Source organism: Megascapheus bottae, chromosome 15, assembly GCF_031878675.1.
Source record: "Megascapheus bottae isolate mThoBot1 chromosome 15, mThoBot2.hap1, whole genome shotgun sequence".
In the NCBI taxonomy this organism is placed as follows: domain Eukaryota; kingdom Metazoa; phylum Chordata; class Mammalia; order Rodentia; family Geomyidae; genus Megascapheus; species Megascapheus bottae.
Genome location: NC_143523.1, coordinates 47,062,814 through 47,090,431, shown reverse-complemented (window position 1 = coordinate 47,090,431; position 27,618 = coordinate 47,062,814). Strand labels below are relative to the sequence as shown.

Here is a 27,618-nt window from a genome sequence, read left to right as displayed (position 1 = left end):
AATATGAAACAAGATCAAGTGGGGCTGGATCAAGTGAAACATGCCCACTTCTTCAACCATGCCATCAACATAGAGCTGAGAAAATTAGCATGCTATATCTATAACCTCCAGATGTACATCCAGCAAAACTTGAAGACTTAGAACAAGGACACAGACACAGACACACATATAAAATGCTGTCTTTTACCAGAGCATTAGCTGAGAAGAAAAATTATAACTCCTCAAGCCGTAGCAAAAGCTAAATCCTATCACGCCTTAGCCGCAGCCATCGGCTTGATGTAGCTAAATTAGCAAAATGTTCCCTTGGCATTTAGATTCTCTTTTTCTTTTCTTTTATACCCGTGCAAGCAGAGTAGGGGGTGAAGTGTAGTAAGTCAAAAGACAAAGCAACTTCAAAACAAAATCAGTTATTTGTAAACAATCCTTTGGGGCTTCTTCACCTCCTACTTTCCTCCCACCCCCCAAAAAACAACCCTGCCAGATATAATAGGAAGCCAAGTAAAGATAAATCAATTAGCTTGCTAATTTCTCCCCTCTCATTTATTTAGCTCTGCACTGTATTTGTCGTAATTGACTACAATTATGTTAATTACTAACTCCAGTATAATTACTATATTTATTGTCATTGAGCATGCGATGTACCCACAGCAAAGATGGCATTTGTCGGGCATCAAAAAAGCAAACTGTCGAGAGGTGATTCTCAGTAAACTGGCGGATTGTGGCTTCAGCAAATGAAAGGGCAGAAGAGATTTCATGCAATGTTAGTTTGAAAGCACCGGTTCATTAAGGATATTAATTTTCTGATAACTACACATTTAAGCATGACACACTAGTACCGGATCTACAGGATTTTGCAATTATTAATGCGTGACAGTTTCAAATGCTAAGTGAATCAATTAAACAGCAGCATTCACAATTTGAGAAGAGATAACTGCTTCATAACTACCTAAGACTACAATTTTCACATGACAAAAAAGAGCCATTGAGGCGCCTTCAAAACCTGACAGGTCAAGAAAGAAGTTTGAAACAAAAGCACCTTACAGCCATCATCTCCCCTCTTTACATGTCAGATCAACTTTGCTAGTGTCTCCCCAGAACCGGCATCACATGCCAGCTGCCACAAGGTGATTTTTCATGTCTTGTCAAAGAAATCTTTTATTCTATTTGCTCTGCATTAACATGTTACATTTATTGATCAAGGGTCTGTTCGGCAGCCACAGCAGGGCACTGAGCTCTCCATGCCTACCGGGCTTTGATGTGTCAGTGACATTCCAGCCCGAATAATGCACATACTAAATGGATTTAATGCAGAAATGTGTTTGGGCCTGACAGTTACATTAATAACAGCCCCTCACACTGATAAATATGCAATTGCTACTATTAAGAGTTACCCAATTATGGGGAAAATATTTCTCTACCTTATAACTAAAACCATCAAGGGTGGGGGGAGAAAAGTTTTAACAATGGTACATTTTCTTAAAACACTTTTACAGTGGCAGGCAGCAGCCGGCTGTGTGGGGGTTAACACCTCCTCTTCTGCTCTCCCCGCAATTGTTTTTAATAAGGTCTTGCTTTATCTCAAGAATGGTTGGGGAATTTTTTTCCTTTTAAACCGCTTTTGTTGGTCTTCCCTGTTGTACCGGTCTCTAATTTCCTCAGAACCAGAGAAAAAGCAGATACCCACAGACCAAAAAATGGGGCTCTGTGTAAAGTCACAGAGAAGCTTAAGGGGGAGGTAATGCAGAGGTGGGGGTACATAGCTGATTTCCAAAATGGTATGTCTGGAGAAGAAACAAAAAAAAAAAAAAGAAAAGAAAAAATCTCTAAATGAAATCTAAACATGCACGTGTGTCTCTTATTTAAAAGCCTAAGTAACCTTGTGCTGGGAGCCATGAAGTGGCCAGGGGGAAAGGGAAAGCACTTGGGTGGAGGACACCTTTCATTATTGAACTCTCAGCCAGGGAGAGTTTAGAGTTATTATATTTCTGTAATTAAACAGACCCAGCAAATGGCTCCTCTTTCCTCATAAAAGAGACTGGAAACAGCTATAATTGGCAGTATGGCCTCTGAGGAGAGGGAAGAGGCTTTCCAGATAGCAATTGTGTGAATGTGAGAGAACCCAAGCACAACGATACACTTGTATATACAAACAAACATACATACACACACATATACACTCACGCATGCACACACGCATGGACACCGCCTCTTCTTTTCCTTCAAACTCCAATCTCCAGCAGTTATCTGACTCAAGGCCCACTAGTTCCAAGGCTAGAATGAACAGTCAGGCTATGACAACTGCTGAGCCATTTTTCCTATGACCATGACTTTAGATCTGAGCCAAGTTTCACAATCCAAGAGGAGAAGAAAGAAGAGAATGAGTTTCTAGAAGCTTTTATTTCATCTGCAAGCCTACCCAAGCTTTGGTTAGGACCTGCTTTACCAAACTTTTTAAACTAGAAACGTTTTAGAAAAATGTGAGGGAAAACATGTGTATGGCTCTGGACCCTCCAGGAATTTGAAGGTGGAGCAGCAGGACCTCTTCCAACACTATCATGATGACTTCCACCAGCTTTTACTGATTTAATAAGAAAAAAAATATTTTCCAGCCAGGAACTCATAGCTCATGCCTATAACTTCAACCATTCAGGATCTGAGGATCACAGTTCAAAGCCAGCCTGAACAGGAAAGTTCATGGTACTCTTCTCCAATAAAAATACCAATAAGCCAGAAATGGAGTTGTGGCTCAGTGGCAGAATGCTATCCTTAAGAAAATGCTCAGGGATAGCACCCAGGCCCTAAGTTCAAGCCCCAGGACTGATAGATGTTAAAATTTTTTTGAATATTTTCCCCTCAAAGGGAATGAAAGTTACCGTGTATCTCCTTGCAAAGCAAAGATACCAACTTTTACCATAGAAAGCCATCTAGAGTACCTGTAAAGTTAAGGATAGATCCTGGGCCATTTAATCTCAGGGCTCCCATTTTAATTATGGGATAGTCTTGACCAAACATAGTAGTTTCTTTATTATCTGTAAAGACAGATAATAAAATTTATACTCTCAGAAGAAAAACCAATGGATATGAAATGGGTAGGCATTCCATTCTAAACCCCATTTTGATGGCTGGTTATTTCATTGACTCATATTATCTTATTAAGTCTTTCATACTCAAAAAAAAAGTTACACTCTCAGAATGTTATTGGGAAGACTACAGAAGATAACATATTAAAGAAGTACATAGGAAGCCACGTACTGGTGGCTCACACTTGTAATCTCAGCCACTCAAGAGGTTGAGATCTGAGGATTGTGGCTCAAAGCCAGCCCTGGCAAGAAAGTCCATGAGACTCTTATCTCCAATAAACTATTCAAAAAGCTGAAAGTGGCACTGTGGTTTAAGTGGTAAAACACTCACCTTGAGCAAAAAGATGCCCAAGGATAGTGGCCAGTCCCAGAATTCAAGCCCCAGGACCAGAAAAAAAAAGTACATGGGTGGTCAAGTGCTAGGTAATGTTGGTGTTACTGATTAATAAGAAAATAGTCATAATTATTAAAGCTATTTGCACTGATGGCCTACACCTATAATCCTAACTATTCAGAAGGTGGTGAATGGAGGATGATGATTAAAAACCATCTCCAATAGAAAAGTCCATGAGACTCTCATATCCAATTAATCACCACAAAAAAAGTCTCAAAGTAAACTGATCTCTCTTTTCACCCTGCCCACTGTCAAATCACCTTAGCCACCTAGACAGCATGGAGGGCCACATGGCTGGCATCACTTACATAAACACACACCTTCAAATCACAGATCAGGGCAGAGGAAGCAGGTAGGGCAGTGAGACCCAACATCCAAGCAGAGCAGTGATGGAAACTTGACAATGAAAGGAAAATAAAAACCAAGATGACAGAGGAAGAAAATGGTTGAGATGGAAAATAAAAGGTTGTATTTGCTGGGTCCCGGTGGCTCATGCCTTTAATCTTACCTAATCAGGAGGCTGATTCTGAGGATCAAAGTTCAAAGCCAACCTAGGCAGAAAAAAATCCATGCAACTCCTTATCTCCAATTAAACTACTCAGAAAAAGTTGGAAGTAGCACTGTAGCTCAATTGGTACAGACCTAGGGGAGGCTCAGGGACAACACCTAGGCATTCAGTCACAAGACCAGCAAAAAAAAAAAAGTAAATATTTAAAATGATCTGGCAAATATCATGTAACCCTTCTATTAATTACAATAAAAATATATGAAAAAACATATTAAATGGAAAAAATATTTTTAAAAAAAATGATAGGCTGGCCATAAAAGAAATGCAAATCAAAACAACTCTAAGATTTCACCTCACTCCAGTTAGAATGGCCATGATCAAGAAATCTAATAACAACAGATGCTGGAAGGGGATGTGGCCAGGAGGGATCACTACTACACTGTTTGTGGGAGTGCTAACTCGTTCAACCACTATGGACAGCAGTATGGCAGTTCCTCAAAAGACTAAACATAGAGCTCCCCTTTGACCCAGCAATTCCACTACTTGGCATTTTACCCAATCATCCAGAAACAAGGACATACTAAATCCACTAGCACAATGATGTTCACTGCAGCACTATTTACCATAGCAAAGATATGGAACCAACCCAGCTACCCCTCAGTTGATGAATGGATCAACAAGATGTGGTATTTATACACAATGAAACTCTATGCTGCTGTCAGAATGAACGACATCACCCATTTGTAAGAAAATGGAAAGACTTGGAAAAAATCATATTAAGTGAAGTAAGCCAGACTCAAAGGAACACAGGCTCAATGGTTTCCCTCACTTGTCATAATCAGTAGAAACCTGGGGTTCTCCTAGCAGACATTTACAATAAAGCAAAACCACAGATAAGGCCATAGAGGATGAGGCTAAATGAAAGGACCTCCAAGATATAGAAACAAAAACCATTTAATGAGTGATTGTTGTCCTTAATGTACTGTTATCGCTCATCTCTTTTGCTGTCCCTCAGTTATCTCATATTATTACAGTATTTCACCTTGTTTTTTGATATATTATATATGTGTTTATTTGGTTATTTGAAATAGGATAGGGAGGGGGGAAAACTCGATGAGAGGTGGGGGTGGGGTGAGGGAAATGGGAACCAAGACATGAGAAAGGGTATCAATGTTTGTGAAGTAATGTACTTTCTATCTGGTGAATATAATGTAACCCTGCTATTAATTACAATAAAAAATAAATGGAAAAAATAGAAAGGCAGTATTTAAGTCTAGAAACTTATTATCCGACGGGCAAATATAGCTGCTATGGAGGCAATGGAAGTGAAAACCTTTTTTTTTTTTTTTTTTTTTTTTTTTTTGCCAGTCCTGGGCTTGAGCTCAGGGCCTGAGCACTGTCCTTGGACTTTCTCAAGGCTAGAGCTCTACCACTGGAGCCTCAGCACCACTTCCAGCTTTTTTCTATGTATGTGGTACCATGGAATCGAACCCGGGTCTTTGTGCATGCTAGGCAAGCACTTTAACCACTAGGCCAAACTCCCGGCCCCGTGAAAACCTTTTCTAAATGATACTACCACAGAGATTGACATCCAGGAGAAAATGAACCTCAAGAAAGCTCTGTGGCCCCAGAGCTCCAACTGCCTACCACTTCCCAAGCCTAATCCTGCCCACTGTAGCCCAACAGAACTCTTCCTTCCAAATACGCTCACAGTGGTTCCTATGTTTCTACAGTCCTTTAAGGTGACAACAGAGTACCAGGTGACCTCTGGCAGCTGTGAGGAAAGGAATAAGCCCCAGGCTATTAAGTGCTCTTACTCCTCAGTTCTATCTCTACAACCTGGCCAAAGCTAGAAAAGCCACAAGCAAGCTCTTACCTAGAGACATTTTCTTCTAAGCAATTACTTAGTACATTTATCAAAGTGATGCTAAATAAGATGTGACTACAAATAATTTAATTTTTAAAATGTAAGCTTTCTATTGCCATAGATCAATTAAACCCTCTTGCTTTTTTTTTTTTTTTTTTTTTTGCCAGTCCTGGGCTTGAGCTCAGGGCCTGAGCCCTGTCCTTGGACTTTCTCAAGGCTAGAGCTCTACCACTTGAGCCTCAGCACCACTTCCAGCTTTTTTCTATGTATGTGGTACCGAGGAATCAAACCCAGGTCTTCATGCATGCTAGGCAAGCACTTTAACCACTAGGCCAAACTCCCGGTCCCACCCTCTTGCTTTTATTGCCAGATTGACATAGTCATTTATCACTGTTTGCTGAAGGAGCTCTGCACTACCTGCTGTATTCAACAAGCTAAGCAGGCAATCCACTCAAAACCATTCAGAGCCCTGGTGAAGGGAACAGGGCCAAGGAGGGCTGGGCCTGACTCAGAGAGAAAAGACATCAGTGCTGAAATAACTCATTATAAAGTTCTGTTTTGGGGCCAGGAGTTTGACCTAGTGGTAGAGTGCTTGCCTAGCATGCATGAATACCCAGGTTGGATTCCTTGGTACCACATACACAGAAAAAAGCCAGAAGTGGTGCTGTGGCTCAAGTGATAGAGCTCTGGCCTTGAAAAAGCCCAAGGACCGTACTTAGGCCCTGAGTTCAAGACCCAGGACTGGCAAAAAAAAAAAAAAGTTCTTAAAAAAAAGCGGAAAGAGGAATGAGTATGATCCAAACAGATTGCATCTATAAGAAGTGGCTAAGTAATCCAGTTGTGATTCTTTTTGATAGGGGAGAATGGGAAAAGGAAAGAAAAGTAAGAGGATAAGATGGATAGCAATGTATTATAAACGTGTGAAAATGTAACAATGCAATCACCACAACCCCATATAACTAATTAAGCTAATAAAAAACACAAGAAAATACTAAGAGATGGCCATTTCCTTTTGAGACAAGAATCCTTAAGCATTTATTTCTTCTCCTCTGCTTTACTCTCCTTCCCCATGTATTTTTTTCCTTACTTTGTTAACAAACATTACTCTCAAAACCAGAACATTTACTCTTACATGCTGTTCTCCTAGTGTGCCTATCTGATCTCCTAGTTGGCAAGTGATTTTCCTGTTATCCATTCTAGAAATTTTAAGCTGACTATAGGGATGTTGTAGATTGAAGAATATATTTGCCAAGCCTAGTCTTCTGCCAAATTTGCACAAACCCTAAATTCTCAATAAACAATTTATCCTAATACCAAAAGCTAAACAGTTCTTTCTAGTCTAGTGGTAGCAAGCAGGAAGCCCTAGTTTCAATTCCTCAGTACTACATATATAGAAAAGGCTGGAAGTGGTACTGTGGCTCAAGTGGTAAACCATTATCCTTGAGAAAGCAAGGCAGTGCCCAGGTCCTGAGTTCAAGCCCCAGGACTAGCGGAAGAAAGAAAGAAAGGAAGAAAGGAAGAAAGGAAGAAAGGAAGAAAGGAAGAAAGGAAGAAAGGAAGAAAGAAAGAAAGAAAGAAAAGAAAGAAAGAAAGAAAGAAAGAGAGGAAGAAAGAGAGAGAGCAAGAGCAAGAGAGAAAGAGAGAGAGGGAGGGACAGGAAGGAAGGAAGGAAGGAAGGAAGGAAGGAAGGAAGGAAGGAAGGAAGGAAGAAAAAGAAAGAGAAAGAAAGAGAAGTTCTCTCCATCTTAAGCACAGGGATTAATACTGGCTAATGTACAAGATTGTCTACTAATCTGCAAAGTAAAATTTGATGAAGTTTGAGGGAGAATGTGGGCCAATATACATCTGTGTACTCTGGATAGCATATATAGGTATATAGAGGTATAGCCCTTCTAGAGGGCTGACTTCAATATTGACACTGTCCCACCCCTAATTGTGTGTGAGAGAGAGCGAGAGAGTGAGAGACAGCGAGAGAGACAGCAGAGAGAGAGCAAGAGACAGAAGAGAGAGGAGAGAGGAGAGAGGAGAGAGGAGAGAGAGAGAGAGAGAGAGAGAGAGAGAGAGAGAGAGAGAGAGAGAGAGAGAGAGAGAGAGAGAGAGGGAGGGAGGGAGGGAGGGAGGGAGGGAGGGAGGGAGGGAGGGAGGGGGAAGGAGGGAAAAGGGAAGAGGAAGGGGGAGAGGGAGAGGGAGAGGGAGAGGGAGAGGGAGAGGGAGAGGGAGTGTCGTGGGCCTGGGCACTGTCCCTGAGCTCTTCAGTTCAAGGCTAGCACTCTATACCACTTGCACCACAGCACCACTTCCAGTTTTCTGGTGGTTAATTGGCGATAAGAGCCTCGTGTTCTTTAGTGCCTGGGCTGGCTTTGAATGGTGATCCTCAGATCTTAGCCTCCTGAGTAGCTAGAATTATAGACATGAGCCACCCACACCCAGCCTCCCACCCATAATTTTATCTCTACATGTTTGTTCAATGCAAGTAATTAGAGATATACCCATTAGTACATATTGCAAGGATATTTACATTGAGTTCTTTAGAACAGCAAAAATCTGCAAACAACCTAAATGTTCAACACCAAAAAATTACATATTAAACATCATTGAAAATTGTGATACAAGCCTGGTACCAGTGGTTCAATCCTATAATCCTGGCTATTCACAAGATGTGAGGATCCTTGTTTGAAGCAGAGACTTCCCTGCAGTGGCAGGAGAGTCAATGAAACTCTTATCTCCAATTAACTATCAAATGCCAAAAGTGAAACAGTGGCTGAAGGAACAGAGCATCAGACTTAAGTAGAAAAAACTAAAGGAGGATGTCTAGGCCAAGTTCAAGCCCCGGTATTGGTGTGTACACATCCACACGCACGCATTCATGCATGTGTGCGTGCATGCATGTGCGTACACACACACACAATTTTGATATAGTAGCTATTAAAATAGGAAAACAGTTCCAACACAATTTGAACAATAGCTTCTCTTGAAAATAGCACGAAAAGGAGGCAAGGAGGAGGGTACAGAAATGGAGGGAGAAAGGGTAAATAAATGCAGTCATGATTATTCAGTGTGTGCACTGACGAAAATGAACTATGCAAACTTGTGAGCAGGGACAGAAGGAAAATGGTGGAAAGGAAAGAGTGGCATTGTCCAGAGAACTATACTCATTACATTACTTATGAAATGACAACCCTCTGTAAAACATTTTATCTACCGGGCATGGTGGCTCACACCGGTAATCCTAGCTACTCAGGAGGCAGAGATCTAAGGATTGTGGTTCAAAGCCAGCTTGGGCATTAAAGTCACTAAAGTGTTGGAGTCTCTTATCTCCAGTTAATCATCAGAGAATGCTAAGTGGTGCTGTGGTTTAAGGGGTAGGGCAGTAGTCTTGAGCTGAAAAGCTCGGACCCCAGAGTTCAAGTCCCACAACCAACAACAACAAAAAAATCACATCTTATCTATAAAAGTACATTTTAAAAAGAAGCCTGGGTCTATGACTCTATGTTTTACTACATAGATTAATTTGTATCTATGACATACACACCCTCAGCCTAATTTTAATTATGTTCTAAAATCTAAGTGCCAGTGATTGTATATAGAGAGTCCCTTCTTGAACACTTGTTTGTTAAATACATCATTTGAAATATTATGTAAAAATCAATATTAATAAATTTTTAATAAAAAAATGAAAATAAATAAAAAGAAGCCTGGGGCTAGGAGTTTGGCCTAGTGGTAGAATGCTTGCCTTGCATGCACAAAGAACCAGGTTCAATTCCTCAATACCACATACACAGAAAAAAAGCAGAAGTGGTGTTGTGACTCAAGTGGTAGAGCTCCAGCCTTGAGAAAACCCAAGAACATTACTCAGACCCTGAGTTCAAGCTCCAGGACTGGCCAAAAAAAAAAAAAGAAGCTTGTAAAAAATAAAAATAGCACAAAAAGATTATGAAGACAATATAATGTTAATTTGTAGTTGGTAAGACTACCCATAATTTAAGAGAAAGACCACTTCCTTCATATTTTTCTGAGCGCTTTGATATTTCAACATTGTTGATTTTATTGTGGGAAAAAAAAATGACCTTAAAAGACGGGTGCTGATCTGGACACGGTGGCTCACGCCTGTAATCCTGGCTACTCAGGAAGCTGAGATCTGAAGATCAAGGTTCAAAGCCAGCCTGGACACAAAAGGATCTGAGACTCTTACCTCTAATTAACCACTAGAAAATGGAAGTGAGGCTTGGCTCAAGGGTAGGGTAGCCTTGAGCTTCATAGCTCAGGGACAACGTCCAGGCCCATAGGTAGGATGGCAGCCTTTAGCTGAAGAGCTTAGAGACAGCGCCCAGGCTGAGTTTGAGCCCCATAATCCACCAAAAAAAAAAAAAAAAGCTGGGCACTGGTAGCTCATGTCTGTAATCCTAGCTACTCAGGAGGCTAAGATCTGATGATTGGGGTTCAAAGTCAGCCCAGGAACAAAAGTCCATGAGATTCTTACCTCCAACTAACCACCTTAAAGATCTTAAGTATAATTTCATGCCAATATGGATCTTTGATGCACACAAATTCAAGGAGCAAAATGTCATTCTTCCCAGTTGTTACACGATTAACTTCCTAAATTCTCTATCTTTGTTACAAGATGTATGGAAGGAACCTCATCCTGGAAAATTCACCAAAAAAGTAAGCCCCACTTTAGAGTCACTATAGCTGACTTGGTTCCTAGCCAATCATAACAGGAAGACTCAGGCCCAAGGCTGAAGGAGAAAAGAGGAACATTTGGACTTTTTAAGGGAGACAGAGTTTCATAAGAGCTTGTTTTCTTGTTTTGCTTTCTAACTTCTGTCCTGACAGGGCACACATTGGCTCCTATGACTTTAATTTCTTCCAAGGCAAAGTCATTGAAACAATACAGCCTGAAATCCATGACCTGTGTGGAAAGGTGAGCAGTTTATTACTGGACAACCTACTGAACAGAGATAGAGTCACTATACGGGGCATTAATACAGAAAACCCTGAGGTCTAATAAGAATGGGGGAAAAACACATATAGAATACTTTTAAGCAAAAGTTGAAAGCTCATCAATTCATAAGCCCTCTTCCCACTGGCATACATACGGGAATGAATAGAGCTCTTTCATGAACAAGATTAACAGGGATGATGGTAGGTGGCTACATATGGTTGATAAGACAGTTAAGAAGAATGTTCCTGGTATGACTGGTAGAAATCTAGTACCTTTTACTATCTTGACAAGAAGTAAACACAAATCTGGTCATTTAAGAAGTTCATCTGAACAGATCCATAATGAGCAGGAAATTTTTTTTTTTTTTGGCCCCTTTCTCTTTCTGGCCCCGCTCGCTCCGGCCCCGCTCGCTCCGGTCCGCTCGCTCCGGCCCGGCTAGGCCCCCTTTCTAGCTCAGGCCCCGCTCGCTCCGGCCCCGCTGGCTCCGGCCCAGCTTGCTTCCGCCCGGCTCGCTCCAGCTTGCTCTTGGCCCCGCTCGCTCCGCTCCGGCCCGGCCAGCTCTCGCTTGCTCCTGGCTCTGCTCGCTCTGGCCCCTTCTTGCTCCGGCCTCGCTGGCTCTGGCTCGGCTCGCTCCCGCACGCTCCGGTCCTGCTCGCTCTGGCCCTGCTCGCTCCTCTGTTCACTTCAGCTCAGCTTGCTTCTTTCGCTCTCTGTCGCCGTCGCAGTCTTGTCTCTGCCACTTTTCCGGTTTGGTTGTGTCTCGTCTCTGCCACTTCCGGCTTGGTTGTGTATGTGGGATACCGAGGAATCGAACCCGGGTCTTTGTGCATGCTAGTCAAGCACTTTAACCGCTAGGCCAAACTCCCGGGCCTGAGCAGGAAATTTTTTTAAGTCATCAAAATTTTCCAAATATGCTGAGTGCCAGTTCAACATAATAAAGACCACAAATGTTAAACACACAAACATTACACTGAATCACAACAAACTGAAGGTTTTTCTTTAATGTCAGGAATAAAATAATGAGTCCCACTCCCAGTATTTTAGTTCAATATAGTATTGGAAAGTGCAACCAGAGAAATCAGGCAAGAAAAAGAAATCAAAACCATCCCAATTAAAAAGATCTAAAATCATCAATTTGTAGACAATAGAAAAACATGAAGATTTTACCAAAAAAAAGAGTGTAAATTCAGAAGCATTACAGAGCATAAAACCAACATATGAAAGTCAGTTGCATTCCTGCACACTAATAAAGAACTACCCAAAGAAGAAACTGAAAACAACAATCCCATTTAAAATAAAATTAAAAAATAAGCTACTTAGGAAGAAATAATTTAATCAAGGAAGTGAAATGTGCACTGCAAACTATAAAACACTGATATAAAAAATTAAGGAAAACACAAATAGAAAGCCTATGTTTGTAAATCAGAAAAGTAGTGTCAAAAGAGCCTTCCTAACTGATCAACATATTTGATGCATCCTCTATCAAAACTCAATTGGTATTTTTCACACAATTCATATGACTACTAATGACCTCAAGTAGTCAAATCCATCCTTAGCCAAAAGAATAAAGTTGGAGACATCATATTACCTAATTTCAAAATATATCAAAAAGCGAAAGTTATTTAAAAACAGAAATACTACTGGCATAGAACAGTCATACAGACCAATGAAACGTAATAGAGGACATAGGTAGAGGACCAAGCATTTACAATCAACTGATACTCAACAAAAACAACACAAAAGGGAAAGTCTCTTCAATAAATGGTCTTAGGAAAACAGGATATCCACGGGTAGATAAATTAGACTATTCTATATAAAAATCAAATCAAAATTGATACAAGCTCTGAAGCTATGAAAGTACTAAAATAAGGAAATCATTTCTTTTTTCTTTTTTTTCTGTCATGGGGCTTAAACTCTGGGCCTGGGTGCTGTCCCTGAGCTCTTTAGCTCAAGGCTGCCACCCTACCCCTTGAACTATATAGTGCCACTTCCAGTTTTCTAGTGGGTAACTAAAGATAAAAGTCTCATGGACTTTAGTGCCCAGGCTGGCTTTGAACCAAGATCCTCAGATCTCAGCCTCCTGAGTAGCTAGTATTATCAGTATGAGCCATCATGCTCAACCAGAAATAGTTTCTTGACACTAGGCAATGATATTTCAGATATGACTTAAAAGTATAGACAACTAAAGCAAAAATAATCAAATAAGATTCTATCAACTAAATTTTTTGATACATCAAGGATACAATCATTAGAATGAAAGGCAATCTATATAGTGGAGAAAATATTTGCAATCAATTATGTAAGTCAGGTTTTCATTGTAATGGAATATTTAAGATGTCACTTAAAAAGAGGAAATGTTGGGGCTAGGAATTTGGCTTTGTGGCAGAGTGCTTGCCTGGCATTCATGAAGCCCTGAGTTTGATTCCTCAGTACCATATAAACAAAAAGAGGTGAAAACGGTGCTGTGGCTCATATGGTAAAGCGTTAGCCTTGAGGAAAAGAAGCTTAGGGACAGTTCCCAGGCCCTGTGTTCAAGTCCCAAGACTGGCAAAAAAAAAAAAAAGAGGAAGTGTTCATTTTGGCTCTCACTTTTAAGGGTTTCACTCTATCATCAGTTGGCCTGGCTGCAGTGGATCTTCTAGTAGTATGTGATAAAGGAGGCCCACTCATCTCATGGCCAGTGAGAGAAAAAGAGGGAGAAGAGAAAGAGGAAAAATCCATTGGAATGGAACAGATTGGAGTTCCACACTCCTCTTTAAGGAAACACCCCTAATGGCTCTCACTGAGCCCCTCCTCTTAAATGTCACACCACCTCCAAACACCATCACAGGCCTGGGAACAAGCCTTTGGAGAACAGTTCTCCAAAACACAGCACCATATATTCCACTAAGAGGTTAACAACCAAAACACAAAAGAAACTCAATAGCAAGAAAATAAATAACTTCATTTTTAAATGGGCAAAAAGAAGACCTGAACAATCTCTTCTCAAAGCAAGGAGCTTGCAGATATATGGAAAAATTGCTTAACATCACTACAACTGTCAGGGAAATGCCAACCTAAGCCACAGTGAGATACCATCTCTCACCGTGAGAATGGCTATTGTCAAAAAGACAAAGGCTAACCACTGATGGCAAGGATTTGAAGACAAGAGAATCTGTACATTATTTGTGTGAATGTCAGTTGATACGGCGATGGTAGAAAACAGTTTGGAGTTTCCAAAAAAAAAAAAAAGCATCATGATATAACCAACATTTCCTGTTCTGGGTGTGCATCCAAAGGAATGAAGTCAATACTGAGAAACACCTGTATTTCGTGTTCATTTCACTATTCACAATAGCCAAGATATGGCCTCAATCTAAGTCTCCAATGAAAGATGAATGTATTAAAAAACAAAAGTGAATATACACACCCACAAGGGAATACTATTCACCTGAAAAGGAAGGAAACCCTGACATTGTGACAATATGGATGATCCTAAAAAACACTATGCTAAGAGGGAAAAAGACAGGCCCAAGAGACAAATACTACTCCATTCACACATAGGATTGAAGAAGTCTAACTGGTAGAGGCTAAAAATAGAAAAATGATTTCAGTGGGTGATGGTGGATAGCTGATGGTCAGTTATTAGAGATAAGTTATGAAGAATAAAATTGGACTTTTATTTCATATTACTTACAAAAATTAACTTAAGAGTAAAGACATAAACATAATGCACCAAATTGGAACTTGGAACTTCCTAAGACCATAGATTCTCTTCTCCGAAAAGGTTAACAATGTGAAATTATGGGTATATAAACTAGCTTGAGTATACTGGCCATTTCACCAACATATATGGAATTATTACATTGTACAACACAAATATAGACAATTCTTTTTTACAGTGTTTTTGTTGCATTTTTATTAGCATCCATTAGTTGCACACCAGTAGTTGATTTTGAAATGCCCACCTTAAGTTTACATTCTCCTCTGCCCACTAGTACCTTTTGACTGTTGTCCATCCTGTGTATATGTGTGTATATGAGTGTGTATGTGTGTGTGTGTTCGTACGTGCTGGTCCTAGGGCTTGAACTCAGGGCCTATGCACTGTCCATGAGCAATTTTTTCTCAAAGCTAGTTTTCTACCACTTGAACCACGACTCTACTTCCAGTTTTTTGGTGGTTAAATAGAGATAAGAGTCTCAAGGACTTCCCTGCCCAGCCTGGCTCTGAACCACTCTAGGATTACAGGCATAAGCTACAAGAATTGGCATTTTCACCTTAAATTCTTAATTCCCAAGTATCCTGACTCAAGAGTTTAGAAAAGATTCCAAGGTCTGGAAACAGCGAAGTTTCTGAGCACTGAAGGAGGGATTTAGGCTATTCATCTCTCCAGGAAAGAGTCTATCCCATGCAGATGATCTTGCAGATCTCCAGGAGAGCATTTAGTGGAAATTGGGATCTGAGTGGAACCACTTTCACCATTCTGACCCGTTTGTTTATTCTACAGGTACATGCATTCCAACTACCTCTCAACCCTCTCCCCCAGGTCCCAAACCAGCAAAATTCACAGGCTTTTAGGAAGAACTGAAACAACTCTGTGTTCTTTCCACTAGAATAATATACAAGATCACATTTCCCTTTTGTCAAGTTGAGAACCATTGTTACAGAGTTTCCTTCCTTCCCACCTTCTGCCCACCTCATCCCACCCTGACTGCCTACCAACAATGTCTGATTCCTCTGAAACACCATCTGAAGATTGTCATCACAAATAATTAAGGCTCTGATTCATTAAAAAGCCAAAAATAAAGAAAATACACACTGTATCTGTGATTTAGAAAACACTTTGGGAGACACTCTCCCAAAAATACATCCCTAAACATCCTCAGACCACTCTTGCTGGCTACAGGTCATTCCTTCCCCCAATAAGATGCTAACCCATCTGCATGGTCACCTAGAGAAGCAAAATGAAGAAAGCAACAACATGGTAGCCTCATCATACAAGCCGGCTGATGCTCAACTGCCAGCCATTTCCTCAGCAGTACAAAAAGGCAACCCAAGATATTATCTAAAGTAAAGTCAAACTTTTTGGCAGTGATTCCACATGTCTGGATATATATGTTAAATAACAGGACACTATGCAAAGATGGAACCTTTGACTTTTCTCTGCGGGCCTTTATGTCCCCAGGGGAACTGCGGCCTCCCAGGCCTGGCCTGCATCTTGTGAAGGTTACATACCTCAGAAGGTTGAAGCTCAGATCCAACCTCTTTGCAAAATGTCCACAGTCCCTGCCAAGGTGTTCTGGAATTTCTCTGCAGTCTTGGCCTATGTAGGACACCTGGAAATTAGATGAAACAGAAACAATGTGGCAAACGGAAATTATCCAGCCTCTCAACAACCCTGAGTCATTGATCCAATGATTGCTTCCCTGCAAGTTTCCATGCAAGCTCCTAGGCACAAAAAACTACAGAGTGATTTCATGATCCCATCAGTTTTAGGAGCTCTGCCAACAGCTGCCCTGGCATAGTTAGCATGATGGAAGACAAATCCTGGCACAATGGAATTTAAGACTGAAATTGGTCAGATTCAGGTGTCCAAAAGAACCCCAATGTCAGAGCACATGGAAGTCATTTCACCAACCTCTCTGGCTTGCACTGGGGCCTTTCCAACAACTGTTCTCTGTGATCCCTCTCCCAGCTAGCCAAGACACAAGTCCCCACAGACTATTCAGCACAGAAATGGAACAAGGACAGCTGGGCAAGAAAACCTCCTCAGACCACTACTCCTGTCACCACTGTGCATAAAAGGCCTTCCACACTCACAGCAGAGCTGATTCAAAGGCAACAGGGCAACACTATGTGACTACAATTTCTTTGTGGCTGGATGACATCATTATCTCCTTAGGCATTCTTTAAACTTTATTCTACCTGTTTAAGTACCTCCCAGAACTTGACTGTAAGATAATCTCTTGGCTTTCTCATTACCCCAGCTATCCAATTTTTGCAATTTATTTTGTTAGTCCAAAACTGGGGTTTGCGCCAGGCGCTACTCAGAAAGCTAAGATCTGAGGATCAAGGTTCAAAGCCAGCTTAGGCACAAAAGGACCTGAGACTCTTATCTCCAATTAACCTCTAGAAAATTCAAAGTGGGGCTTGGCTCAAGGGTAGGGTGGCAGTCTTGAGCTAAAGAGCTCAAGGACAATGCCCAGGCCTAGTTCAAGCCCCATGACCCACAAAAAAAAAAATGGGGCTTCAACTCAGGCCTTCATATTCTCAGCTCATTTTTGCTCAAAGCTGGTACTCTACTACTTGAGCTATACCTCCATTTCTGGATTTTTCTGGTAATTAATTGTTGATAAAGAGTTTAATAGCTGGGCACCAATGGTTCATACCTGTAACCTTGCCATTCAACAACAAAAAAAAAGAAAAAGAAAAAAAAAATTTCACTGCCCTTGCTGGCTGTGAACCAGAATCCTCAGATTGTAGTTCCTGAGTAGCTAGGATTATAGGTATGAGCTACTGGCATCTAGTCAGGACCTTTATTCTCTTTTGCTTGTCCTGAGGCTTGAACTCGGAGTCTGGGCACTTTCTCTGAGCTTCTTTGGCTCAAGGCTTGAGACACAGCACTACTTCTGGCTTTTTTGAGCAGTTTATTGGAGATGAGTCTCATGGACTTTTCTGACTGACTGGCTTTCAATCACAAACCTCAGATCTCAAGCTCATGAGTACCTAGGAGAATAGGTGTGAGCCACCAGCACCTGGCTTGGAAACCATTTTTAGTAGACTGAAGCTTACAGGCAAGACTGTCACCTAATTGTAAAATGGGAATAAACAAATCCATGTGTCAAAGAGAGCCAGTGTACCACAATCCATATACATGCCTAAAGTATGCCACCTTTAACCCCCAGATGAAAATTCAGACTTGGTCACCTTTGTGTGTCTTCATCCTGTCTCCCTACAAGTCTGCATTCTTCTCCACAGATAAATGACATGAGAATGAGCAAGAGTTGCTCCAGGCTGTTGCATTTCGAAATGAATAACAAAAATATAGCAACCATCTCACATGCTTTGGTATCAGTTTGAACCACAATATTTAATTGGAACTGTGACACTGACCAATATCCAACCACTATAGAGCTGCAAAACAGAATATCATGTGGTTCAACCTAATGTAAGGCTAATGTAAGCCCCAGAACACTTCATTTTCAAATGATCGACCATCCCTCTCCCATGCAATGGGGAAAAACTATATTCAGTCTTTCCATTCATGCACCTTCAAGTAATTTCATTCCAGGAGGAGAAATGAAGATGGAACAGAAAAATACAAGAGTGTACACAAGGCATGGTACTAAACATTTGCAGCTCCAGCACTCAGAAGACTAGGACAGGAGTATAATGAGTTTAAGGACAGTCTGGGTTACATAACAAGCTCAAGTCCAATTTGAATTATTGAAAGGCCCCAGGAAAATGAGAGAAAAGAAAATGAGGGAAGGAGAGGATAGACGAAGAGCTGGTAGCTATAAGGCCCCAAGCAATCTCTGAGTTGTTTTTTTTTTTCAATCAGCAGCTTTATCTGTTATGAAGTTCACATAGACCTATGGGGCTCACTGGAAAGTCCATCCTATTCCAAACATGTACCCCCATTTTTTATAAATCATTGTCTATCAAGACCTCTGTGATATGCATAGCAGAGAAGCTGAGCCTTGGACAGAATGGCCAAATGACTAAATCTACTAGGATTCTGGGTTATCAAACCTTTCATCTTTTATAAAAGGAAATTAAGACTCCAGAGCCAGCTCTGTGTAACATAATTTCTCAGTGGTAGGACTTAATCCAAGTTCTGTAATAGGAAAAAGGATTTCTTATTGGAGGACCACAAATTCATGAGAATGTGGGTGCTCTTTGACCAACAAAGGTCAACAATGCGTTTATCATGATGTTTTGGTTTCAAAGGGTATCTTTCTGGCTGAGATGAAACTGCCTTTTGACCCCACACTGAAAGTCCAAGAAGGATGCCAGAACCTAGGAAAGACAAGAGCATTTGCTCCTGTTTTTCTGATGTTTTCCACACAGCACTACATAAGACGACATTCAGATAGATCATTTCTGACAAAAGTTTCACCAGCTGTATTATGTGATCTTAGCATAATATCCTAAAACATACCTACTCCCATTCCAGACGTGAAGACTCATCTCAAAATTTAACATGAGAATGAACTTGGGAAGCCACACTTGAGCTACACTAACTTGGACTAACAAGCTGCAGGTTTTAGATGTCAATTAAGCCCACCAGACTAAGGGGTAAAATCAATGGGAAAGGCTTAAAACAGAAAGCATCCACTGCCATGTATTGAAGAAGTAGGAAAAAGACCTGCATAAAATGTGCTTATGAAATGCGAAGAGGAAGGATGGATGAATACAGTCATTATATTCAATGTACATATGTACAATATATAGTCAATAGAACTACATAACTTGAAAGGATGGGTCAAGTTGGGAAAGATGGAGGAAAATGATGGAAGGGATGACACTGATCAAGATGCAGTGTGTTTATAAATTAATTAGTTGAACTGAAACTTTTCTGTGCTTATACTTAAGGAATTTTAATATTAAAGAGCTGAGCATACCATAATCCATCACTACTCCCTACTACCCACCAAAAAGATCAACAGGAATAATAACATATAATTTGATTTTTTAACCTTATCTTTTTTGTTGTTGTTGTTATCTTGTTAGATCTAAGGAGACTGCTGCCTACTTATACATATATGCTTATTTGGTTATTTGAAATAGGATAGGGAAAGGGGGAAAACAAAATGAGGGGCAGGGGTGGGGTGAGGGGAAATGACACCAAGACATGAAAAAGGGTATCAATGTTTGTGAAGTAATGCACCTTCTATTGGTGAATACAATGTAACCCTTCTAATAATTACAATAAAATATATGAAAAAATCAAAAAAAAATAAAGAGCTGAGCATTAGTGGCTCATGCCTGTAATCCAAACTACTCAGAAGGCTAAGATCTAAGCATCATGGTTCAAAGCCAGCCCAGATAACAAAGTTCATGTGAGTTTTATCACCAATAAACTACTAAAAAAAAAAAAGCCATAAACAGAACTGTGGTTCAAGTGGTGCTAGCCTTGTGCAAAATGAAGCTCAGGGATAGTACCCAGACTCTGAATTCAAGCCCCAAGACAAGCACAAAAAAAAAAAAAAAAAAAAAAATGTGCTTCCAAAAGGCAGACCTCTCAGGACATCAGGAAGTTTCTTGGCACAAAGACCAACTAAGAGCAAAATCAGACCAAAACTAATTTTTTTCAGCAAAAAGGACAAAGAAGGTAGAGAGAATAGATCTTAAAAATGGCATAGAGGACGGGTAGTTTGGCCTAGTGGTTAAAGTGCTTGACTAGCATGCACGAAGACCTGGGTTCAATTCCTCAGTACCACATACATTTAAAAAAGAGCCGGAAGTGGCACTGAGGCTCAAGTGGTAGAGCTCTAGCCTTGAGAAAGTCCAAAGATAGTGCTGGCCGTGAGCTCAAGCCCAGGACTGGTAAAAAAAGAAAAAATGGCATAGAAAGAAGAGCATAGCCAAGTCAAAAAGTCACTGCCTTTAGTCAATCCTTGATTGAGACTGAATTAGAGAACAGTTCAGCCAGGCACTGGGGGCTCACACCTGTAATCCTAGCTACTTAGTGGCTGAGTTCTGATGATAATGGTTTAAAGCACGGCATGAAAGTCCATGAATCCTATCTCTAATTAACCACTAGAAAACCGGAAGTGTCACTGTGGCTCCAGGGATAGGTCAGGAGCTTTGAGCCGAAGAGCTCAGGGACAGCACCCAGGCCCAGAGTTCAAGACCCACTACCGATGAAATTGGATAGGGAAGGGGGGAAAACAAGATGAGGGGTAGGGGGATGGGGGGGAGGGAAATGGGGACCAAGACATGAGAAAGGGTATCGATGCATGTGAATTAATGCACCTTCTATCTGGCAAATATAATGTAACCCTTCTATTAATTACAATAAAAATATATGGAAAAAAAGAATAAACTTACATTTCATGTAATAATGTGAACCCCAAGACTTTTCACCTTGGGTGGAAAATGGGAAGGAGAAGCCTTATCGGACAAATAAAAATTTATCAAGTTAAAAAGATCCCTAAAGAAAGAAACAACAGACAGGGAAATAAAAATATCTATAAACTGGGTGCAATGGCCCACGCCTGTAATCCTGGCTCTTCAGGAGGCTGAGATCTGAGGATCACAGTTCAAAGCTAGCCTGGGCACTAAAGTCCCATGAGACTCTTACCTCTAATTAACCACTAGAAAACCAGAAATGGCGCTGTGGCTCCAGTGATAGGGTGGTAGCCTTGAGCTGAAGAGCTCAATGACAGCGCCCAGGCCCAGAGTTCAAGCCCCACTACCAATACCACCCCCACCCCCCGCAAAAAAAAAAAGTCCACAAAGATCACACCCAGTCCCTGGGAGCAGAAACTAGAAGTATCAGACTGCAAATGATGGCAAGTTTCTCTTTGCTATTGGGACAGTCACTTTGCAGGGCTTCACCAGACATGACAGGTTTTTTGTTTTGTTTTTTTTTTTTCAGGAGTAAGACTGACCAGAGACTGTTATATTGCTCACTCTTTGCCAGGGTGGGCAAGCTCTGTCATAGAGAAAAAAAAAAGTAAATAAAGCAGCCAAAGGCCCACACTTTTGAGTTCCTGTGCTGCTTTTTACTAGCTGTCTTATCTTGGATGAGTCAGAACCTCCTGGAGTCTGCTTCCTCTTTTGTAAACTAACACTAACTGCTCCCCAACTCAAAGTATTAAGAAAAATGTGCTAACATTTATTAAACATCAACCATATGCCCATCGTCTATTCAATCCCCATGAAACAACCTTGTGAGTCACATATCTTATGTGGCTTATTAGAAACATATAAATTTGGCCATGGTGAGTAGGAGTTACTAGATAGTTGAATCAGACCAGTATCCCTACAGAAAAGATTGGTTGTCAACAATGTCTCTTGAGCACAGGTTTTCGTGCCCAACTTTCAAGTTTGTATGTGTGTCTAAAATTACAGACACAACTTAATTGTTTTATGCTAGTAGAAAAGACAGAGGGTGTTACTGTTGAATACAAATGATATATTCCAGTGATAGTAGCTCACACCTGTAATTCTAGTTACAGAGGAGGCTAAGATCTGAGAATTGTAGTTCAACACAAGCCCAGGCAGAAAAGTCCATGAGACACTTACCTCCAATTAACCACTACAAGAGCTGGAAGTGGAGGTGTGGCTCAAATGGCAAGAGTGCCAGTCTTAAGTGACAAAGCCAAGAGACAGTGAGTACAAGCACCAATAACAGCATAAAAAAATAAGTACAACGCATTCAAGAGAATCCAAATGAAGTGAGATGCATGATGAATAAAAAAGATTTTACAGAGAACACTAATGGGAGAATTGTGACAGCCCAAACATGCAGCACTGCCAGCCTGTGAGCTCTAAAAAACCAGCTCAGTGGCAGCTGACCATAATATCAGGGAAAAGTTGTAATCTAGCTCCAACTAAACATCACTATTCATCCCATTACTCTGCTTGTGTACATTTCATAGCACTTTTTTTTTCTTTGCACTTAAACCATCCCTTTATTGAAGACTCACAGAACTCTAAGTATTGAGAAAGTTGCATCCGGTTTTGTTTTTCAGTCAATCTGCAATAAAAACTATAGCAACACTATGGGCTCATGGAAATCCCTCCCCCTTAAAGAATTCTCTAGAATGAGTAAAGATGTAAAAATGAAATTATCCCCTGTGTAACTAATACAAGCTAATAAAAAGAAATTGAGGAGGATCTAGAGCTGGAGATGTAGCTCAGTAGCAGAATCCTTGCCTAGCATGTGTAAGGCCCTGGGTTCAATCTCCAGCACAGCACCCGGCGCAGTGACTCATACCTGTAATCCTAGCTACTCAGGAGGCTAAGATCTGAGAATTGTGGTTCAAAGCCAGCCCAGGAACTAAAGGAGGAGAGACTCTCATCTCCAATTAACCACTAGAAAACCAGAAGTGGTACTGTAGTTCAAGGGGTAGGGCAGTAGCCTTGAGCTGAAGAGCTCTGGGACAGTGCCCAGGCCCAGAATTCAAGCCCCAAAACTGACCAAAACAAAAAAAAAAGCATCTGCCTGAAATTTGAGTGATTACTAGTGTAATCAATAGTAGAAAGGGGACATATGGAATGAATAGACAACTGTGCTCCCAGAGGACCTTTTATTTTCTGTAGCACAGCAATTGTTGATACCTATTTTCTATTTCAAATAACAGAAGATTTGAAATTCCCTAACACAAAGAGCTAAGGAATGTTTGATATAATGGATATCCCAGTTCCCCTTATTACACATTATATCTATTATTAAAATATTACTCTGTACCCTATACAGAGGTACAATCATTATATGCCAATCCTAATTTGTAAAAAAAAAAAATGATCTACTGAATTGTGAAATGTGTCTACTGGCCTAGACACTTTAGAAAACGGGGACACTAGCACCCCGCCTGCCTTCTTAGCTCTTTTGTATTTGTCTTGTCTTTCTGTATCTGTGTGTGTGTATACCCGCACTGGGTCTTGAACTCAGGACCTGGGTGCCGTTCCTTAGCTATAAAGCTCAAAGATGGCATTCTACTATTTGCAGCTTTTATCCCTCCTCTTTTTAAAAACAGTCCTTGAGAGCCTGTGATTCTCACAATCCTTGAACTATATGAAGCAGACTATCGACAGGGCTAACATGGAGTCTGAGAAATGATGATGAATAGAAAAAACAGACACAGGGAACTCTCAGTCCCACTATCAAGTTCATTAACCAAAATCTTGGAAGAAGCTGGCAATGAAAATATAGAAAGAGTTGGGAGGAAAGGAAGAAGCAGCTCCATTTTTTGTTGCTTTGTTTTGTTTTTGCCAGTCCTGGAGCTTGAATTCATTGCCTGAGCACTGTCCTTGGGCTTTTTCCTCAAGGCTACCAATCTACCACTAGAGCCACAGCACCACTTCCAGCTTTTTTTTTCCCTATGTATGTAGTACATAGGTCTTCATGCATGCTAGACAAGCACTCTACCACTAGGCTAAACTCCCAGCCCTATGTCAGTTGTGGAGCTTGGACTCTGGGCCTGGGCACTGTCCCTGAACCCTTCAGCTCAAGGCTCGGCGGTGTCCCTGAGCTCTTCAGCTCAAAGCTACCGCCCTACCCCTTGAGCCACAGCTCCACTTCCGCTTTTCTACCAGTTAATTGGAGATAAGAGTCTCACAGTTCTTTAGTGCCTGGGATGCCTTTGAACCGCAGTTCTCAGATCTCTCTCCTTAGTAGCTAGGATTACAGGCGTGAGCCATCGCACCCAGCAAAAAGGCTCCTTTTTAGGCAAATAACCATAGGGAAGACAGAGGCCTTCTCTCCCAGTTCCTCAAGGCAGTGAAATTCACTTCCAGAAATCCCTTTTCTTGGCTAGCAGAATTAAGATTATCATTTTTAAGCATTCCCACAGGCTACTATCTCCCTGGCCCTCTTTGGAGCTTGGGTCTTCATCTTTTCACTCAAAGCCTGGAAGTGTAGGGACAGAGCCTGTTCAGAGACAATAGAAGGGTCATTTCCAATAAAACCTGGCATCCTGAAGAGAAGGCACTCGATGTGTAGAATTGAGGGAATGACAGGACTCCTTCCAGGAAAAAAAAAAAACAAACAGGAAGCAGCCAGTTTGGTGGGACAATCAATTGGCCCTCATTGCACCATTACAAAGTGTCAAACTCTTAGATCTCTAAGCGGGAAATCATTTCTTTTAAGTCAAAGTAATGTCAAGATTCAATTATGCCCTACCTGCCTTAGGCAGAGGAGAAGTGAAAAGAAAATTCAGAACTATTTCTCCCTGGTATGCAGAGAAAATATGTGGGAAGGTGAGAAGTTGAAGTGAGAGAGAGTGAAAGATATCTGGCTTTTTCCTATTGATACAATACAGCTGGTCCCAGCTGAATGGAAATTTGAGGCCTTTACTACAGGGCTGAAAGCATGTGAGGCTAGTTATTTTATCTAGAGTTGAAAGTTAAGTTTTTATTCCTCACATCTGTGCGAGAAATCAGAGGCACAAAGAAAACAGCAAGTAGGGCTGCCCCCCCCCCAACCCCCTTCCACCAGCCTGCAATTAGAAGCCTCCCTTGCATGGAGAACCTAGTCGCCTCTTTCCCTAACACGTATGACTCCCCTTTGTTGGTCCTACACCCTCGACCTGTCCTCAGGACCCTTTCCTCCACTTACATCAACTTCTCTTTTACAAATGCCTTGCTACGAAGACACGTGTGAACTGTTTCAGAGTAAAACATTGGCACTGACCAAGCGTTCCTTATGAATTCCGACTGTGAAAGTTTGGTACACGTTTATGGAACCCGGAAAAGTACCCTGACAGGGAGGCTGGTCCTGGTGGGCTGCAGGGTGAGACGGGAGGGAGTGGGGGGAGGGGTGCCGGGCTTCCCCCCCACACCCAAGTGAGGGCAGAGACGTGAGTCTGTCCTCACTAGACTGGGGCAGGCTGCTCAGGGGAGAGGGGGGGGCATCCGGCGGTTCCCCCACCCCAGCGGTGCCCCCGGGCCGGAGGCGGGTCGGCTGAGGAGAACTTACTTGAGTTCCACACACCACTAGTCCAGCCATGGTGGCCAGAACCCGGCGGGCGTGGGGAATGTGCGGCGTGGCGTGGGGGAGAGGCGCGGCGTGGGGAGCGAGCAGCGTGGGGCGTACACGGTGTGAGGGGGCGCGCGGCGGCGGGCGTGCAGTTCCGCGCAGGACTCGAGGAGGTCACCTGACCCGGCGGAAGCTGGGGCGCAGGCTGGACGTTTCACACAGCACAGCGGAGCTCCGCTGCCCCTCACCGGCCCCCTCGCCTGCCCCGCGCTCTCAGGGGGTGAGCTTCGGCCGCGGCCGCCGCACGCGCAAGCGCGCACGCGCAAACGCACACGCGCCGCAACAGGTGCCTGCTGCGCACGCCCCTCGGCCCTCGCCCCTCGCCCCTGGCCGGCCCGCCCGCGCCCTCCGCCCTCCCAGAGGCCCCTTCTCCTTCCAGTTGACTTCCAAAATTCTATGCCCAGAACTTTGTGGTGTTAATCAGGGCAAAGGGGTGGGAGAGGCTGAGAGGGGCGCTTCCCCCCGCCCCGAGCTTAGAGCCGGGGAGCCTTCCCGAAATTTCACCATCTCGGTTACATAACTCCTCTCAACGGCTCAGTGGAGAGGCTTCTGGGCCCAAAGTCCCCTGGCCAGCTTGGTAAGGAGGAGACATGTGTGAAGGTGGAAAGGAATCCTGGCGAGGTGGGGAGAGGGAAAGTTGACTAGATTTAAGTACGGGCTGGACTGGTCAACAGGTGACAGTAAGCCATCCAGGGTCAGATTAATTGAATGGTTGCCTTCAAATGTCAGGCTTCTGCTCTTCTCACCTTCTTCGCAGGGAGAGTCAAAGTCTGCGGGGAGGTTGGTTGGTACCACAGCACACACACACACACACTTTCTCCACCGTATCTTCCCTATAAAGAAGTAGAGATGGCCATGGTTGCCTCCTGTCCCGATGAAATGTAGTTCCGTAGATTGATAACTCCTAAATTCAGGCCGGTCTCCTGCAAGGATCAGAATTTTTTTCTCCCCGACTCTTTGCACAAAATTCCTACCAGATAAAATTGGAAGTTGTTGCTTCTCACTGTAGCTGAGCGCCAGCCAGCCTTACCTCATGTGGGGAATAAGGGCTGTGATACCTTTCTTCCCTTCATAAGGGTCACCCTGACAGAGGTCTCACCTGAGGCAGATGACAAGAGAAAAATGTATTTTATGGAAAGAGTTCATGACATAGAAGCCTTCATATAATCCAACACTGGAGGCAGAAATAGGATTTTGAGTTCACAGCCAGCCTGGGCTACATAACAAAACCATGATAGAAAGGAGAAAGGAGGAACAGGGAAAGGAGAGGAGAGGAGAGAAATGAAGGAGAGTAGAAAGGGAAAGAGGGAAGGGAAAGATCCATGTGATTGTACAGAGGGGTGTGATGTAATGGTGACCAGCTAAAGGGAAGAAATCTGCCCACACTCTTCCTGGCCTCTCTGTACAGTATTCCTTCCTCTGGGCTGTGGGACAAGACCCTTCTGGAATGAGGGTTTTATGACCTACTAACAGATAAGACAGGTCAGAGAATTTCTTTATGACCAGCTCCTACCCAGAAATGGCAATTAGAGGAATATTTTGAGGATTTATGGCTTGCTTTGGGGAGAGGCTCTGGTTTCCTTGACCTGCCTTGGGGAAGATGAATTCTGTGTCTCCATTGTGAGGAGGAAGAAGATGGAAGACAGGAGGGCAAGAAAAACAATGCTGCTCCTGATTCCTGCCAATATCCTTTAGCTGCAAATGCTCAGCATGGCAAAGGGCCATGGCCTAGCATTTCTACCCTGGTGCCTTCTTTCATAGAATGGGTTCAGGCATCTTTCAGCTAGAACAGGGAAAAACTAAGTCATGGTCTCACAGGCATGGCAGGAACTTCACCTCAGTAGGCCTATTAATAATTGTGGGCACACCTCTACATGGAAGGGGTCTCAGAGTTTTTGTTTTATTATTGTCTGTGTCTACATAGCACTTAGAAGCCCTCCATTGTACAGCTGACAATGGCAGTTATGTTTGTGGTTGAGCATTGTGTCCTTGTTCTCTCTCAGACTATCCTAGTCCTGTCACAAGGCTAGATGGGCCCTGGGTGGCAGCAGTGTCAATTCTCAGGGCTGACTTGCCTGGATAAGTGGATGCAGACAAGTAAAGCTGGAAAATGTAGGCTGGTCTGTGTTTATTTTGGG

General features: G+C 42.2%; 1 protein-coding gene across 1 annotated transcript in view; it reads right to left on the bottom strand.

Moving 5' to 3' along the window:
• Lrmda (leucine rich melanocyte differentiation associated) overlaps positions 1–25,764 on the bottom strand; it is a 999,007-nt gene extending 973,243 nt beyond the window's left edge. Inside the window, exons 1-2 of the mRNA XM_090346626.1 lie at positions 25,421–25,764; positions 16,006–16,106 (exon numbers count right to left, since the gene is read on the bottom strand). Of these exons, the coding sequence (XP_090202752.1) occupies positions 16,006–16,106; positions 25,421–25,450 (131 nt within the window). The 5' untranslated portion in view covers positions 25,451–25,764. The remainder of the gene's footprint in view (positions 1–16,005; positions 16,107–25,420) is intronic.
• Positions 25,765–27,618: the final 1,854 nt, after the last annotated feature.